At 44.2% G+C, this 17,763-nt stretch overlaps 2 protein-coding genes across 2 annotated transcripts in view; one reads left to right on the top strand and one right to left on the bottom strand.

The window, feature by feature from the left end:
* The window catches only part of BBS12 (Bardet-Biedl syndrome 12), a 66,025-nt gene that overhangs the window by 39,172 nt on the left and 9,090 nt on the right, over nucleotides 1-17,763 (top strand). Inside the window, exon 13 of the mRNA XM_068941629.1 lies at nucleotides 16,587-16,697. The gene's annotated coding sequence lies outside the window, so the exon portion shown is untranslated. The remainder of the gene's footprint in view (nucleotides 1-16,586; nucleotides 16,698-17,763) is intronic.
* Nucleotides 10,756-17,259, bottom strand: LOC104149512 (uncharacterized). Its single transcript, XM_068941637.1, has 5 exons — nucleotides 17,075-17,259; nucleotides 14,948-15,103; nucleotides 13,059-13,187; nucleotides 12,814-12,951; nucleotides 10,756-12,576 (listed from the first exon to the last, which is right to left on the bottom strand). The coding sequence occupies exons 1-5, from the start codon at nucleotides 17,075-17,077 to the stop codon at nucleotides 12,487-12,489; spliced, it is 516 nt and encodes a 171-aa protein (XP_068797738.1). The 5' UTR covers nucleotides 17,078-17,259; the 3' UTR covers nucleotides 10,756-12,486.

The following is a 17,763-nucleotide window of genomic DNA, read 5'->3' as shown; positions in this document are numbered from 1 at the left end:
GACTCAGCTTCACCCTGCCTGCTGGGTTGGCTCCATGGCAGCCACCTGGGTGCTTCTGTACCCATTGCTCCAGTTCCTATCAAGGCTTGGCACCCTGCATATGCCATCAGGCCCATCCTGGCTCCGCATGGTTGCAAAGCCTTTGCTCACTTTCCTGAGCGCTCCTGGAACCTGAAACTCTGAGCAGCCCCAGGCAAAAACACCCAGGTGGCTTCACATGGCAACAGCTAACCTGCAAGAGCCAATAATTTAGGAGCAGCTCTGCCCCAAAGCACAGGATCTGAGTTTGGACCTCTGCAGGCCTGGAGAGCCCTACAGCTTCATTTGCGCAGCCCATGCCTGAATGTGTGGGCCCTGCACAGGGAATTCTCCCGCATCTCTGCGTTTGTGGTACAGCTAATCTGCAACCTGGATTAGGCACCCACAGACAACTGAGAGTTGACTGTACTTGCACTTTGATTATTATATTTTTAAACAAAAACAACTCCCTGCCCCCTCTCCCTCCCTCCCCCCCCCCCCCCCCAAAAAAAAAAACCCCAAAAAACCCAGCCTCTTGCTTCTCACTCAGCTTGCAACTCAGGTGTCATCTTTGACTAGGACTGCTCTCTATCCACATAATGTTTAAATCTGGATGTGTTTTTTCAATAACACAACTGCCTTACGCAGAGTTAAACTTTATTCTTGTATCATTGTTACTGTGGGAGTCTTCTCCTTGACTTTCACATAGTCATTCAGCTTTCTGCTGCAAAGCTAATTTTCCAAGTCTACCTCTCTGCTTCAATTGCTTCTGTGGTATCTCTCTGCTCTGCTGCATCAAATGTAGGTAAAATGTGTGTCTACCCAAGGCCAGTTATGATGTACTCTCAGCCTAACTATCATCTCTCACTCAGTGTTGGTATGTTCCCTTCTGTCTCTTAGGCTCTACCAGCGCTCTGAGGCTCTACCACCTCCCCGTTACGTGTTTGAGTGCGTGCTTTTTTTTCTGGTCTTTCCAAAGCAACATCTCATGCTCCTTGATTTCATTCTTCATATCCCCATGGAAAACATCCCTTTTCTAAGAAATAACTGTCAGGATGATGTTAATGTTGCTTGGATTTCTGGCCAGTGCTACCGCATGTGTTTCTCCATCAATTGTGCTATCCGTTACCGCTTGTCTTACACTGAAGCTGTGAGCTTTCTAGGGCATGGGGCTATTATTGTTCTACTTGGATAGTCCCTAAAATCCCATATGCAAATAACAAACAATGGTAATTGCTAGGAACTTGTAAGCGTTATCAAGTAAAATCTACTGAGGTGTTGAGACAGTGCCTTGAAGAAGCCAATTTCTCAGTGGAAACTGCTGAAACAAGTGTCAAACAATTTCATTCTTGTCAAAGGCTTCTGCCAACTTTGTGAACTTCAAAAGTTTCAGGCTGGCAATGATGCCACAAAAAATGCTGTCCCAGACTTTATTTTCCATTAAACATGTAGATTCAGTTTCAATCAGTGCTTTACTCTTAAAAACAGATTAATTCACAGGTTAAAGGGAATTCATCTGCCCCTTACATTTTCAGGTGGTATGTGAAAACCACCTTAAACTTTTGAACTCCAGGATAATGAGCCAGCAACCCACATCCTACTCATTTATATGAATTTATTATAACTTCAGTGTGTAAAAGGAAATTCATGCCAAGAATGCAGCTACAGATATCCAGAAACATCCCAGATAGCGGCTGTAGAGTAAAACTACGACTCGGTCATCACTGTAAAATAATTTACCCAGCAGGGGGTCCGACACCTTTGGCAAACCCAAGGAAGGGGGAACCTGTGATGTGACCAGCTCTTGCCTGAGTGGTGACCACCTCCTTAGACAGGTCGATGGCAGAGCCAACCCCTGTGACACATCCTCAGAAGAAGATGGCACTGTTGAGTGACAACGTTAAGGCGTCCAAGTGGTGACCCAGCTATGGTGAAGTACTTTTTGGATCTTGGTTTTCCCATGTTGGTATAGGTTACAAAGGCGGGCTATCTTGTCTGCCCAGCAGTCTGGGTAAAAGGTGCTTGGTCCATTAAATAAATACATGCTGAGATTGGACTAGGAAAGGTTGGGTTGTTTTTTCCCTTTGAGATGTAGCTATTTTCCCATGTCTGTACTTCCCTGTTTTGTGCAGTATGAGTATGGAGCAAAGGTGACAGGGAATGGATGGCAAGAAAGGTTTTCTCTCCTCTAGATACAGCATGGTGCTCACTTCCTATCCTTACTACAAAAAGGGAAAATGGTTAAAAGGAGCAAGACGACTGTTCTGGAGAGACAGGGGCAGCAGCTTCGCCAGTGAGGCGTAAGGAAAGGAGAGGAAACCTTCGAGGAAGCGTGGGGGTAGCTACGGAGGCTGTATCGCAGGGTTGGCAGGGGAGCTTAGGCCAGTTCACAGCTAAATGGCTTTATAAACTACTGGAGACCTTGAGGGAAGGCTCAGAATGCGGAGAACCAACAAAGGGTGTCTGATTGCTTGCTTTCCTAAGGCAGTCTGTCCTGGGGCCAGCTCCAGCTTCCACCTTCTTGTGTGAGCACGCGTTTGGGAGTGATAGCTCTCTTCTTGTCAACTTAGCAAGAGCAGCTTCTCAAAGGAGCTCTTGTCTGGAGCGATTGCCCAGACACTTGGGCCAAACCATGTCTGTCCTGCCCTGTCTCTTTTTTTTTTTTTTTTTTTTTTCCTAAGAGCAATACTTCTCGCTAGACAGGAGAGTCAGGCTCCAGCTGCCTCACCCAGGATGCTTGCAGTCATCTCAGAGTAATGACAGTTTCAACAGGAGGTTGGGAAGCACCTTAGGGAACTCATGGAGAACATTTCCCAGTGAGCAGGGAAGCGGGGCTGCGCTAGCACCACTGTCAGCCTAGTCCCGGGACGCTACCCTGGCTGGCTCCAAGCACCCTGATGACGCCTGCACCACAATTTCCCCTTTGGCTTTGGCAGCACATCCAGAGGCTGTAGCTGTGTTTTCTACACCCACTGGGAGGATGTGGGATTTTCCTGGCTGCGAGGCAGAGGTAGGCTGAAAAATGCACCAGCGAGAAGCTCTGCCAGCTGGGCCAGTGACTCAGCTGCTGGCGATGGAGATGTGACGTTACAAGTGAGCTCTGCCCTGCTGGTATGTGCAGAGCCCAAGCCCCTGTGCCTTCAGAAATCCTAATCCTTTTGTCTTCCGTCGTGTTTGTAACTTTTGCCACAAAAAGGTGGATAAATAAATCTTGCCAGCAGGAGATAATCTTGTTGGTTTGGAGAAACAAACACGATTTTTTATTTTAAAAATCTTTCATTCCTTTCATCATAGTCATTTCTGCAGAAACCCAGTCAGAAGTTGCTGTGTAGGAGTATGGATTTCTGGTAACAAGGCCACCTACACAAATCCACTGCAGGAAATAGGAAGCCCATACCTAAAGCCTTCGTTGTCTAGGGCCCAGTTTTGCAGAAGTGCTAAGCACCGTTTAGTCCTGCTGAAAGCAATGGGAATAGATGATACCGAGTCCTTAGCTGGAAGTGGTCAGGATTGAACCATCCGAGATCTTGACTTAGTGAGTCAGTATTGCATGGCATTTTACAGTCAAGAGGATTCTGAAGATTTGCACAAAAATCCCCACATAATAAATAGTATCCTGTTTAATACATCTATTACATATTGTTTTTGTACTGGAAAGAATAAAAGTATACTTACTTCTTCCCACTCCTCTTCTAAAAGTTGTTTCATTTCTGGGAAAAGCTCCTTTAATTTTGATACAAAACATTTTCAACTCATTTTCTCTTGAGTTCATGCTTTATATACCTAATTACTTCATTTACACTTCATAGTACTGTAAGAAAATTGCTTTCTGCACAAGGATCCTGAGAGCGTACTGACCCATGTGGCAACCTCATTTATCAGGCTAAGGATTTCACCAAGAGTATTAATTCGTCTCGGCATTAGCAGAGCGATAATATTCAGAGCTGTCAGCCATTTTGTGAAATGCTCTGTTGGCTCTTAATTCAAAGGTGGAAGCTGAGAAGTTGCACCATAAGGGAAGTGTTTATCAAAAACCATTTCTTAACTGCAAGACTTTGTGCTTGGAGAGAATAACTATAGTTTTTGCACCTGCTTTGGATCATGTTGTTTACAAAAGTGTACCTCTGCTCTAGACAGAGGAACCAATCCACTGCTGTGGATTTTTTTCATATAGAAAAATCCCGTTTGGTTTCTGCAGAATGTACCTATAGTTGTCACAAGCAACAGATTAGACTCAGCAACTTTTTCAGTTCTAGTAAAAAATCTTTGTTTGTTTACTGTGTTCATTTGGCAGAGTTTTATGCAAAGCTGGTTTCCGTTTCCTTGTGTAACTAATGAGCCATTGAGAACTGACTAATTGAGGGAGTTTTGGAATTGATAAGAGGGACAAGGAGAAACACTTCAAAAATTATGGATTTTAACATTTAATTTAAACACGACTATCAGTCCTACTCAAAATTGCAAGAGGGGCTTATCAGAAATCTGAAACTGAATGAGTAAGATGAATCCAAACGTCCAGTCTGGGTGGATACCTTTTTAAGATGAATATGATGGTTCAGAGTGACCCATTGTTGAACCTATCTATATATTTTGTAGTAATTTTTAGTTGATGTGATAGAAAAAGATACATGGTAAAATATATGCAGCTCCTCTCCAAAATGAGCTATTTTGCAGCAATCATATTTCACTTCGTGTAATTGAGTGCATCATATGAACTGCCTTAAACAAAATATTCAAAAGGTGAATGGAAATTATGTTTCTCTGGGTTTCTTCTTGGGCTGAACATGGTATAAGCTATTGAAAGGGTAAACATCTGGACCTGTCACCTTAGCTTTTGTTTTAACCTGAGAAACAGATTTTTAAAAACTGAAATTGAAACGATCTGATACCAAGTTTTTAGAAGTCAGTATAAACGTGGCTTGTTTGTATTGAAATACCTTCTTGTGGTGTTTATATATCAGATTTGCAATGTTTGTACTCAGTTTTTCCTCGATGTTTAGATCTGAAAGAATTTACAAGAAAGCATTTATCCGTTTTATCTTCATGTTGAGGGATTTTGAGCAGAGGCAGGTAGAGATGAGAACGTACTAGGAAAGAGCTTCCTACAATAGCGCAGATGTGGAAATTTTGCTAGTTTTGTTTGATCTAAGCTATGGGTTTTTTTTTTGGCAGACAGTGCTTTAAAATTACTTTGGAGATTGGCCCGGTTAGCCATTGCATTTGTTTGCTAAGGTAACCTATTTAGTTAAATTTTTTTTTTTTAATAGATGAAGAGGTTGTGCTTTTTATAGTGAGATTTATGTCACCAGCTAGAATCAGTCAGAAGTTTTCAAAGGAAACGAAGCAGCTCGGAGAGCAAGAGCCGGCTCGCTGAGCCTGAACCGGTTTGTCACAACCCCACTGATCTGACGGACCCCAAGCCAGCAGGGAGACTTCCCAGGCGAATTCCCGCAGCCCTCGCAGGGCCCGGGCAGCCTACGTGCTGGCGGCACTCCCGTGGCCACGTCTGTTCCTGCTGAGAGCCCTGCGGGCTGACCTACTCGCCCTCCGGGACAGGCTTTGCATTTGAACTCTGTGTTGCAGCGACTAGACTGGCACCGCTGCCAAACAGAGCAATTTGAAAGCTTGATCAAGCATGTCTGCGTGGCCCTGCCACGTGGCTCTTGCCGTAGCCCTGAAGCTGCAATATCCATCCCACCTTTCTCTTGCCCTTGGACATCACCCGCTGAGACTTTCACTTGAGGGAAATAAGGGCTAGATTTCTGCTCCACAACAGTCCCACAGTGCACAGGCGCGATCCTATTTGAGACTAAAACGTTACGGCAAATCCACCCTCCTCCCAGGTGAAGTGTCTAAATATATGCTCCCATTTGTACTTTTTGCATGTCAAAAGTACACAAAACTTGAATAGTCACAAAGACTGCTAGATTTGCATGTGCATATACCCTGTGTGTGTATGTGCACACATCAAACATGCGGTTGGTGAGAAGTGATAAAATACATGGGCACAACTGTAACAGTTGTGCCCAGAATTTCACACATTTGCAGTTCAGGTTTGACAATATTGTTTTATAATATTATCTCTCAAGTAACAGTTGTGCTTTGTTCTCATTCAGGATATCGAATCTCATTCAGAGCAACGAGAAATGACTTCAGTAATTTCAAGTTTAGTAATTGTTGGCAGCCAGACCTCCAAAGAGGTTGAGACCTATATTTTTAGGTCTCTAACCCCACTCCAATGGATCTCTGAAATCATCAAAGAGCAAAGGTTTAAAAAAAGACTGAGGTACCTAAAGGTAGATGTCATGGTACCTACCATTTACTATAGAGCCTGAACCATTCATGCGCGGTCTCCTGGTGTACTGCACGGGAGCACGTTTCCTATCAGCCCACTCTGCTGGGCTCCCAACTCAGCAGCAATAAGTCTTGGACCATGGCTCTTGGACACCCCTCTCTGTGTTCCCTAAGGAGTTGCGCACATATAAGTTAGCTTTTGGAGTGTCAGATTTGTCAGGTCCTCTATCTTGCACTAGACCTACGTAAAAGCTGTCAAACCCCTGAAAGTCTGGAGCTGCCTTCACATCAATGCAGGTGTCCTATCTTGCTTGTGAGTTTTGGCCAGCTGGTTTCCTGAAAACCTATTTTTTGGGTCATTCCCCATCCCAGAAGGCCATTACAACAAGACACATTCTTTACCTTGTAGACAGTCTCCCAAAGGTTGGCATACTCACCTTGAGTCTAGTTCTCAAATGCTTGTTCCTCTTGATTCAAAGCAAGGCCGCGATTCCAGCTTTCCCACATCCCAAGAGAGGGCCGTAAGCATCCTGCAAAGGCTTTGGCTCAGTCTCTCTGCATGAAGTGGTTCCATTTGATAGAAATATTCCAAGAGAGAGAGAAAACAAGCCTCTAGGCCAGTGGTCAGAGTGCTCAGTGGGACTGTATGAAAGGCAAGTTCAGCTCTCTGCTCCCCTGAGAGCATGTCTGCCACTACTGATACAGAGTGGGAGTTTCAGAAAGTGTGGTTTGGGGGTTTAGCTTTGAACAACCAACTAATAATTATAGCATTTTGCACTGGAGTTGTGTGAAAAGTTTTTTAATTTCTGTATCCAACCGCATATTTCAAGCCCCAGTTGAATGGTGTTTGTTAGCCTATTTTTGATTGTCGTTAAAAGCCACAGAGGAGGGAAATAAGCATGACAGATCTTGCACGTTAGTAACTCGATGCCCTCTAGCGAAACTGTGTCACGCTCTCAGCTCTATCCATTCTTTATTCCCTCATGTGAGGAAGAGAGAAATGAAAGGAGTTGTACGTCTTAGTGGGAAAAAATTGAGGATTGTATCCTGTAGTTAAGCAGAGTGTGAAACACCCACTGAAATAAGAATTTTATGCCTACTCAACTGAGACTTTCACAATAACTTTGGGTTGTAGAGAAGAGGCAGCCCTGGCCTTCTGTTCACTGGAACAATTCAGATAAGCCTATGGCCAATCTATCTGGGATTCAGCATAACAGTATTTGTATTTGGTTTTGACTGTCCGTTCACAACTACGCTATCTGCGTATGGCAAAAAGAAAATGATCACTGTAGAATTACCTTCATAGGAGTTCCTCCCTCCAATGCCAGGGACGATCCTAGTGTGGTGCCCAAGCAGTTTGGCTGCCCGCGCCAGGAGGCGTGCAGGTTGTGCTTGCCTCTGCCCTCGGCATGAGGGATCTCTGAGGAACATCCTTAGCAGGCTGATTATTGACTCATGCCTGAGCCTTGTAAAATGCGACAAGTAGCTGCGGCTAGTTTCTATTGGCACATGTAGCTAGGTTTTGAAACAAACCTCACGTCTTGAAGCGTCTCAGGATCGTTTTTTTTCTCGTCTTCATTTGTATTTATCTGTGTAGAGGAAAAAAGGTAATTTTAAAACAAAGCGTAGCAGGGAGACCATTAAGTTATGAGTGAGCATAAGGGCTGATGGCAATGATGCCTGGATACAGTCTCAACAGTCCTGGTTTGGCTTTGACGTTGATATTTCGGGAGAATGAGTATCTGTGAAAATGCACCCTCTCGAGGCACCATAACACGCCAATACACTTGCAGAGCTTGCCAAAAGCACCAGCCAGTGCATGAAATAAGTGCTAGCAGTATGTCACTGTCAAACTTTTTGTTGGGTTGAAAGAAGGATGTAAGCCATGGCAGGAAGCGTATTTTGCCAATGTTTCCATGTGTCGAATACGGCAATACAGAAGTCTGGCCCAGAGCACTTTCTACTGCCTGACTCTTTCTCAAAATCCACTTATCCTACTCAGGGGTTTTCAAACGCAAATTTACTGTGGCAGTGTTCGACTTGCATGAACTCGATAAGGAGGTTCCTAGGGAATGAATTCTTAGCATTTCAAATACGTGATGTGACTTCACCAGACAGTTTGCAGGACGCAGGAGTTATTCTACGAAACTCTAAATGATTTTAATCTCAAATGTTTTTTTTTAATTCCTTGCCTCCTCCATCATACCTTAAATACCAATCAAGATTAGGGTTAACTGAAAAGAAGCTATTGTTTTTTCTCCAGTGTTAGAAATTGACCCGATGTTTTTTGCTCTGAAATCTCATTCGCATAACGAAGCGAGAGCCTATCACTCATTGCCAGTTAACTAGAAGAGCGCCTCAGGTAATGAGAAGCAGTGCTCCTATCTTTTGCAATCATATGTGCCTGGCCAGCATGCTATTTTCCATTTTTATTCAGCACAGGTATGACTGCAAAAAGTGAATGCTGCCTTTCAAGAATGCTGCCTTTATCCACTTTCCACTGTGATGTGGTGAGAAAGCACAACAGTCCAGTATCTTCAGGCTGCCAGCTTGGATTAAGTAATAACATCTATGCAAACTAGATAGTAACCTTTTGTTTGTTATTCCAAAGCCAACTGAAGATTTGTTTTACTGGGGGACTGGCAGGTCAAAAAGGCTGTGAGATTAAAAAAACAAAGAATTTTAAGTTGCACAGTGGAGAGAACAGCAAAGGTTAATTTAAAATAGCCATGCAGTTGGCATGTTTTGGAATGTAACGTGAGAGACTTTTTTTTTTTTTTTTTTTTAACTCAAATTATTTTATGCACTTTGTTATGAGCGTAGTGCACTTTCATTTTAAAACACTTTTCATTGAAAGTTATTTGCAACGTTATCTCCCAAACAGCTATTGTCCCTTAGTAACGCTTTCATATTTAGGTCAAAAATAAATTACAGTTCCACTTTCCTTTTTGTACAGTAGCCAACCAGCGTGAACACTCAAACCGAAAACCTGGCTTCACTGACATCACGGGAGGAAGGGTCCAACTGGATGTACGTATTGTGATGGATTTTAGCCATCGGAGCAGAATTTGCGATAGCCAGGTAAGCAGCCAGCCTCCCCGATGACATGGATGGGAAAGGGGATGCAAGCAATGGGTCTGAGAGCCGCCTCCCCCCTGCCCCAAGGCAGCCCTGGCCAGTCCATGGGGAGCACTGTGACAGGGGCAGGACCTAGGCCCTGCCTTCAGGATCTAGAGCCTGTCTCTAGGCTGAGGGGAGGCAGTTGCAGTGGTGAACTCTCTTGGGTTCAGCTGCCTGAGGGATGAGTCTTTTCCTGCAAGGCATCAGCAGCAGGCAGCTGGAGGCAAGACACCCCGTTACTGTTTTGCCTCCTTTTCAGTGCTTTAGTGCACAGGAGATGAATCCAAGTCTCCTAGAAGTGCCTCAGCCCTTATGTTTCATGCTATTCTTGAAAATATGCTGTGTGCAAGGGTAGGAGAGGGGGGCAAGTAATCTCTCTCCTCTGGTGAAACTGCTCAATTTAGGGTAAACTACTTGAGTAGTCACTAGAACAGAGCCCAGAAGTCATCCGCTGGTAAGTTCCTCATTCACTGAGCTGAGTCAGTTTCTAGCCCAGTAAAATGGTGAAGTTCCCAAACGGGCAGTTCAGCGCCTGTTTCCCATGCAAACCTAACTCTGAGTTGTGTCATTGGCTTCAGTTAGGCTACAATACTCCTCCACCATGTATAGAAATGGAAACAATAAAACTCTTGAAGGAGCAGGATAGATTCACAAAGATGTTGAAAATATTTCACACAGAACCACAGCACTGCTTTTTTAGGCTGCTGTCGCTGCTGCTGTTTGTTAGTCGCCACGCTTGGTGTCTGTGGTTGAAGAAGGGGCAAAATATCCCTTGAGCTATAATGCGAACTAAAACAGCATGCAATACTTGTTCTGTTACGTTAACGTTTGCAAATTAAGTGCTAATTCAGTTACTGCCTGAAATTCCAGACTTAAAGACATTCATGAGCAAGCCAGAAATAAAATTTTCATCATCATTTAGTATGACTGTGTATCTTTTTCCTACCTTCAACTATTAAGTAATGGGATTAGAACAGGAAGAGAGGTGACATGCATCATAGGTAAACAACAGTCATTAAGCTCTTCCTGTGGCAGCATTAAAAAAACTACAGTCACTCTTAATAGGCTCTGGGATTCCCCATAACCTACCAAAACTTCAAATTTCCCTTTCTGAATGTAAGTGGTTAGTACTAGAAACTTTTAATCAGCATAGTGGAAGAGGGAGAAGAATTATGTGATAGACTACTGCACCTAGGAATTTCTCTCTTAGAAAGAAAAGATGAATGAAAGATAAAAGGTAGTTGGTGAACCATTAACAGTTGTAAATGATTCTTTGAAAATTATAGTGAGCTTTCATTGTAAATACACAGAGTCACAGAGTCATAAACTTGCAAAACAATTTTATTTCACACTATACAAAGTTAATACACATTTTAAAAAGCTTACGGTATTGTGGGCTACACCTACTGGCACTGAAGATGTTAATGGGCTTCACAGATCCGAGTTTCCCAGGATACTATGCAACCTCTGTTCTCCTGTGGGTTTGAGCTACTTCTGTGCTAATTAGAGAAGGTCTATTCAGAGTGAGCAGTTCAGGGGACAAAATGAGGAGGGCTTGAGCAGAACGTGCCAGCTCCGCATCTTCACACTGAGCAGATACAAAACGAGCAGGTCTCCTTTCTGCTGCTGAGACTAATTCTCCCCCTGCTGGGTGGGCCCTTGCAGCTCATGAGGAGCTGACACAGCTGTAACAAGCTGCTAATCAAGGAGCTGGTCTCTTCCTTTCCTCTATGCTGTTTTACAGAGACAAACCTCATTAGGGCCTGGGAAGCAGCAGAAGCTGTTTGGAGAAGGATCTTGGTGAAATACTGTTCTTTCTCTCCCCATCCCACTGAACCCTCTTCTGACCTAGTTGCCATTTCAACGTCAGCAGTAATAAACTTACTAGAGAGAGACAGTTTAGGACTGTACGCTTTCCCTGCAGTTTGAAGCCAACTGTCTAATCGTGAACCAGGGGTCCAAAATACGGAAGGAAGTGTGTCTGTCCACTAAGTCCACAGTTGACAGTACGTGTGAGAAAATACTCAAGAAAAGGAAAATACTCCCCCCAAAACTCAACAGCTGTGATGCATGAAATGAATTTGAATCGGATGGACCTACAAACATTCAGTGTTTCCCAGCTGTCCAAGGTAACAAATCATTTTTTCCATTTCAGATGGAAGTTGTCCCTGTAATTTGACTGTAAATAACCAAAGACAGAATTTACCGTAGAGAGTCATAGCACTGAGCTTTCCTTATGTACTTAAAATAATAACATAGTAACAACTCTGTAATGTCTTGGGAATAAGTACAATGGTACAAGACATTGCCTGGTTATACAGTAAACGTTGATAATCCCAGCAGACTAGATTCAAATAAACCAGGTTTCAAATGATCATGGAATTGTTTAACAAAAGAACATCTAAAGATGGCAAGCAGCTCTGAATGAAGGACTGTATCTAGTCATCTGCATTTGTTTCCTATCAGGTCCAAAAAACTTGCCCTGAGAATGCAGTGCTTCATACAGAAAAAAATACAAATATGCAACTGATTTTTAGAGTTGTTCATGGAAATAAACTAAGGTGGCAGATACCAAAAGATGACCCAGAAGACTTAAAAGGAATAAAAATACTGTGCTTGTACCTTAATTCCTTAAGATTATATAGAAGACATTATAAGCTGACCTCCTTTATTAGGTAGCCTTAAGAAAGTCAAAACGGGCCTTTTCCAGAAGCAGCGGGAATCACTGTGTCTCAAGTGAAATGACTTTTAGTTAAAACACAGTACTCTATCCAAAATGACAATCACCAAAATTGTCATTAAAACAGAAAGGAGGACCCTGTCTTGCAGGTTCATCCTTACCCCTCATTCCTGCAATATCTCATTTCAACAGTACTTCTGGGTACTGAAGCCCCCCACTTCTCTAATTAAAATTTCTGGAAAGGAAGAATGAACCAAAAATCTGTCCTTTCAGGCTTTCTTTTCATGTCATAGAAAATGTAAGAGACAGCAGTCCTGTTTTTAAGTCTTTTCCAGGTCACCTTTAGGAGCAGCTGTAAAGCAAGGCAACAACCACTAATATAAGCTAGTTTTCTTCATGATTCTCAAAAATTCTTGCTCATTTACTTCTCCGTCTCCATCTCGATCAGCTTCATCAATCATTTCCTACAAAAGGATTGCACATCTGATCAGGCACTGAGCTTGACCCAAAACACAAGACCTTCCCATTTATTAGAAAACAACAAATCAGCAACACTTCATATGAAAATATAATTACGTGGTCTATTGCTTTTCACACTTCTAACCTCTTAGCCCTTCTTGGGTAGGCATAGATTTTTCCCTGAAGCTATAAGAGCTACAGAATTGGTCCATGCCCATTAGGAAATCTCTAGTAAGTATTACCTGAAGTTCTTCATCTGTTAAATTTTCTCCCAGCTCCTTGGCAACTCGCTTCAAGTTTTTGAATGAAATCTTCCCTGTGCCATCATCATCAAATAATCTGAAAGCTTTCAGTATTTCTTCTTTTGAATCCTTCTCACTCTAAAACAAGATTAAAAAAAAAAAAAAAGTTAATTATAAAACACCTGCTACTGAGATATCCCTTTTCAGTATTTTTATGCTGTCACATGATTTTTTTTAATTGCTACCATTTTTTGTGTCATCATTGCCAAGAAGTCTTCGAAGTCAATGGTGCCACTTCCTTCTTTGTCAATATCTGCTATCATTTTCTTAATTTCTTCCTTCTTCGGCTCAAAGCCTAAAGCACGCATTGCAACCTGCACCGAAAAGCAGTTCTGTTAGGACGCCATCAGAATTCTAGTGATACTAGTTGTATTACAGCTTATTTAATTTTCTTTTCCAAAACTGTAGTAATAACTCAGGGCAAAGAAAATAGCCTGAAGCTTCTTACTTGCTTATTTCATGTTTCCCATCAGTAATAGCATAGGTCTGGTATTCTTCAGACTCAGCCATATTTTCTCTTTGGATCCAAACAAAACATGGAATTTTTCTTTTTGAAACTAACAGAAACTTTTCGTGTCTGAGTTAGGTTTACATAATTACCATTCCAATCTACGTTTCTGGACTATAGGTATAGGAACGTTGTTCCTAAAGGAACTAGATTACTAAAATGGAACTTCAAGGGAGGTTGGAGACCAGGGATGTGATCTCACCGCTTTGGAAATTTAGCGCAGAATGTCTATTAATTTTGATGGGTGCAGAATTACATGCAGATAACTTATACAATCTGGTACACGGACACGGACAAAATCCCCATGCCTAACTCTTGGCACTCCTCGGTAACATGTTAGGGGCAGGGGGGAAGTGACAATACTCGAAAAATCATCAAATACTGAGTGCTGCGCTAGTCAAAGACAAGGAAAGCAAATCTCAGTCAAATCTCAGTTTTACAGAACAAAAGTGAAGCACTACTGTACGATGCTCCAGTGGAAAACAATAGTTAATATCGGGCAGAAATTTTCTTCCCAAAACAGTTTTCTACTGGAAAATGCCAAATCACCAAAAACTTAATATTTAGCTTAAGTGTGTTGTCTGACCAAGGCATTGTTACAGGATGACTGAAAACGTTCCATTTCATCATTCAAAGGGGAACTCTTCCTATTGTAAAATATCCACATTTCGGAAATAATTTAAAAAAAAGAAAAATGTAGAATTAAATGGTTGATGCTGCAACATTTTGTTCCATCTGAAAGAACTATATTTTCACATGTATAACGCACACTCCTTAACTAAGTGTAAGTACTTCCAAATAAATCTTTATGTAAGCCCCAACCTTAGGTAATCCATGCTCTTAGGTAACGTGCACAGAAATAAATGCAGAGATTGCGTATGTGAGAAATGAAAGGCACAGAGGCAGTTAAGGTAAAAGGTGCAGGCTATGAAAACCAAAACAAAAAATCAGAGGCAGATAAATTGTAGCAAGAGGAGAGCTGAGACCAACCTCTCCTTGTACTACTGCATTTACACACACACGTTACCTGAGCTGCAACTCAGATCTTTGTTCTTTTGTAAATAACAAAAGAAGTAATTTGTGGATTATATATATGAAAATGTGGTTGCATCTTACCTGAATGTGTGCAAAATCAGTGTGTTTGGTTTCTGGAATGAGTACTTTCATACTGTGAAATTCATCCCAAAAGGACAAAAATCCAGTTCCTAGAAATAATGACCTTTGCCAGTCACAAATGGGACTTAAGTTATGGGACTTAACAAATGTGTACTGTTTGTTTAGGAGCTGTTTAGTTCAGATATAACAATCTGTCTGACCTACCATCAATGTATTAGAGATACAGTAATGCAAAGTACTGAAGTAATGCATCCAGACCGTTCTCGAGTTAACAAGTTAACCATGTAGTAAACCCGAAATCCAGTCAAAACTGCAAGCCATTACTGTTGTTCATACAGCAAAATCATTTTAAATAGAGCAAGTTAGGGTTGGACAAACTTAGGAAAGTTAACCGCTACAACTTTGAAAGTAAAGATATTTCCATCCAAGAAAAAAAAAAGGCTTAAAAACCTTCAGTTCTTTTACATCAATGCTTCCAGATCCATCAGTATCAAACAAATCAAAAGCTTCTCTGATCTCCTGCTTTTGCTCTTCTGTAAGTTCAGGTTTCAAACCACTTTTCTTCCGCTGAGCTGTACTTAAGCCTGGTTTTCTATAGTTGGATGCCTTCAGTAAGAGAAGGAGAGAAAAGATAAGAAAAGGCCTGCTCTGGGGAAAAATGAAAACAAAGCACAACTCACAGCTGTAGTAATTAACAACGCTAAAGCCGTAGTAGAAGTGAGAGATGTTCTTTGCTGCAACTGGTAGACACTGTGTCACTATGCGTGTTTTTTTACGTTATCCTCGAAGGGAAATAAGCCGTAGATTTGGTACTGGGGAATAAGTAACTGAGCTTCGTGTTTTCTGTTTTCAACAGAAGGATCATCAGTTAAACGAGTAATGCCAGGAAGGCAAGCAGGGGCAGGCAGAAAATGAAAGCTCCACTGAGGTGACTAAGGCCCTTTGCACCTCCTGCTGGTTGCTTTGGCTTGTCAGCGCTGGTTTCACTTGGAAAACAAGTAAAACACCCCCACAGCTAAAATGATTGGTTACACAGGGTTTTGACCTTAAGCGGGACTCAGATTTAACCATTCCTTAAATTCAGTACTGAAATGGTATGTCTGAGAAATGAGCCTTGGAGGAAAGCTTGAAGGGAGCTGTGTAGCTCTAGCTGCCTGTGCACTAGCTGGCTGTGGTACTGTACTAGTGACATGCTGTGGTAGCAGTGAGATCAACACAAGATTGGTCCCATTAAGAGAATTAATATGCTTGTGCTGAGCTTGTGTATTGTTATCTAGGCTCTTCAGAGGCCTTTCCTGCTTATGGTGTAACTAGTGCAGGGAAGTGTCTTCCCCCACACATTAAGCAGAAAAGATATTTTCCCTGTCGTCTTCTGTTTTACCCTCCCAGGGTTCAGTTACCACAGCGAAGAGCCCTCTCCCCTTCACCCTTGCATACACACTAGGCTATTTTTGATGGCAACCTAGAACTCAGAGGACAGTTTTTGCAGCAAGTTTTTTCCACCACATCTCACGTCACCAGGTGGTTGGCACTCCAACAGGTGGTAGAAAGCTTTTAGTCCTTCAATCTTGAATCTGCACAAATTCATGGAAGGAAGAAATGTTCCTCCCACCCCCCAACTTTAATTGGTAGGCTTAAAAAAAGTAAATAAAACAAATATCAGAAAAGGATTTTGTTTCCTGGCCATTGCTAAGCAGATTCTTACCTCTAGTGAATACTTCCAGTTTTTAGGCTGGGATTTTGCTTCGAAATACCCAATACGTGTCACACAGAAGATTCTATTTAATTGGATTAGGGAAGAGAATTTTATTTTTTACCATGCTTTGTTCCTGCCAGGCTGGATTGCAAACCCATTTGTCTGGTAGACCTCTGACTTTTTCCTGCCGTTAACACAGACGTCAGATTTTCACTGTTTGCTTTCCCCTCTGGGAGAAACCCACATGAGACCCTTTATTGATTACTAAGAATGCTGCCCTATGTGCTAGCTGCCCGACTTTCTTGCATACCGCGTATACATCTACAAAGTTCTGAAGATCCTGAAGAGCAGCCATGAATTGCTCAGCTCTTGTTCCATTTCTTTCCAAACTAGGTCTTGCAGAACTACTTCTGAGCAAACCCATTTCACGTATTTCCTACTCCCGCCTCGACAGTACCGTTTGCCTGTGCCAAGGAGTCCCCGAGAGGGAACGAAGCGGAGGAGGTCAGTAAGCACCGCTTAACGTTACCCTGCACCCTGAAGCCAGATGACATGTTTTGCGGGTCTTGATGTTGTATCTCTACGAGGTGGTTGGAGGGGGGAGGAGGGGACGACTTAGGTTTCGTCGGGGGGAGTTTGGGAGGGGTTTTCCCCTCCCTTCCCCTGTTGGCTGGCGCGTTTAGCTCCGCGTGTGGCGAGGGAATCGACCAGCGGGCGAGGGAAGGGGCGCGGCGGTGCCTGCGACGGCAGCGCGGGCCCCGGGGCCGGCCCAGCTCCCCGCAGCCTCTCGAGCCCGCCGCCGCGGCGATGGCGCAGGCCTAGCTCGCCGGGGCCGAGCCGCGGGCTGGGGCTGGGGCAGCGGGACGGGGCAGGGCGCTCACCATCTGGCCGCGGCGACGCCGCTCCGGGACGGCCCGCCAGGCCCCGCCGTTCAACCGCTCCGGGACGGCCCGCCAGGCCCCGCCGTTCAACCGCTCCGGGACGGCCGGCCCGACCCCTCTTCCCTCGCAGAGCCGCCGCCGCCGGCCGTGGCCACGTCCCGTCCAATCAGCGAGCGGGACGTTCCGAAGGCTCCGCCCGCCTCCCTGGCTCGGGCCAATGGGGCCGAGAGGGCTTGTGATGTCAGGCGTGACGTCGCGCCGCCTGGCGATACAAACAAACGGCGGCGGCGGCGTTGTCCTGGCAACGGGGCGTCTCGCGCGTGCGCGGCCCGTGGCGGGCCCGTGGCGGTTGGTAGCGCGCGGCGCGGCCGTTGTTGCGCTGGCGCCCGGCCCGGCTCGGCTCGGCTCGGCTCGACCTGACCTGCGCAGCTCCCGGGCCGCGGCGGGGTTGGAGCCGGGAGTAGGGGGGAAGAGCACGGCTCAGTCGGTGAGGAGCCGGTGGCTGTTTGCGGGGCTGGCCGGGAAGCAGGGCTCCTTAACTCGGTCGGGGTCCGGCCTGGCCCGGGAAGGGCCCCTCTGGCCCAAGCCTGTCGGTCGTGGCCTGGCCGTTTGCTTCCCGTTGGAGGGCGGGCAGGCCGGTGTGGAGCCCGTGACCAGAGCAGCCCCGGGACGCCTGCTGAGGAGCCAGC

The sequence above is a fragment of the Struthio camelus genome, chromosome 4 (assembly GCF_040807025.1).
Source record: "Struthio camelus isolate bStrCam1 chromosome 4, bStrCam1.hap1, whole genome shotgun sequence".
NCBI classification, from domain to species: domain Eukaryota; kingdom Metazoa; phylum Chordata; class Aves; order Struthioniformes; family Struthionidae; genus Struthio; species Struthio camelus.
The sequence above is the reverse complement of the archived record's forward strand: the minus strand, read 5'-3'. Positions and strand labels throughout refer to the sequence as shown.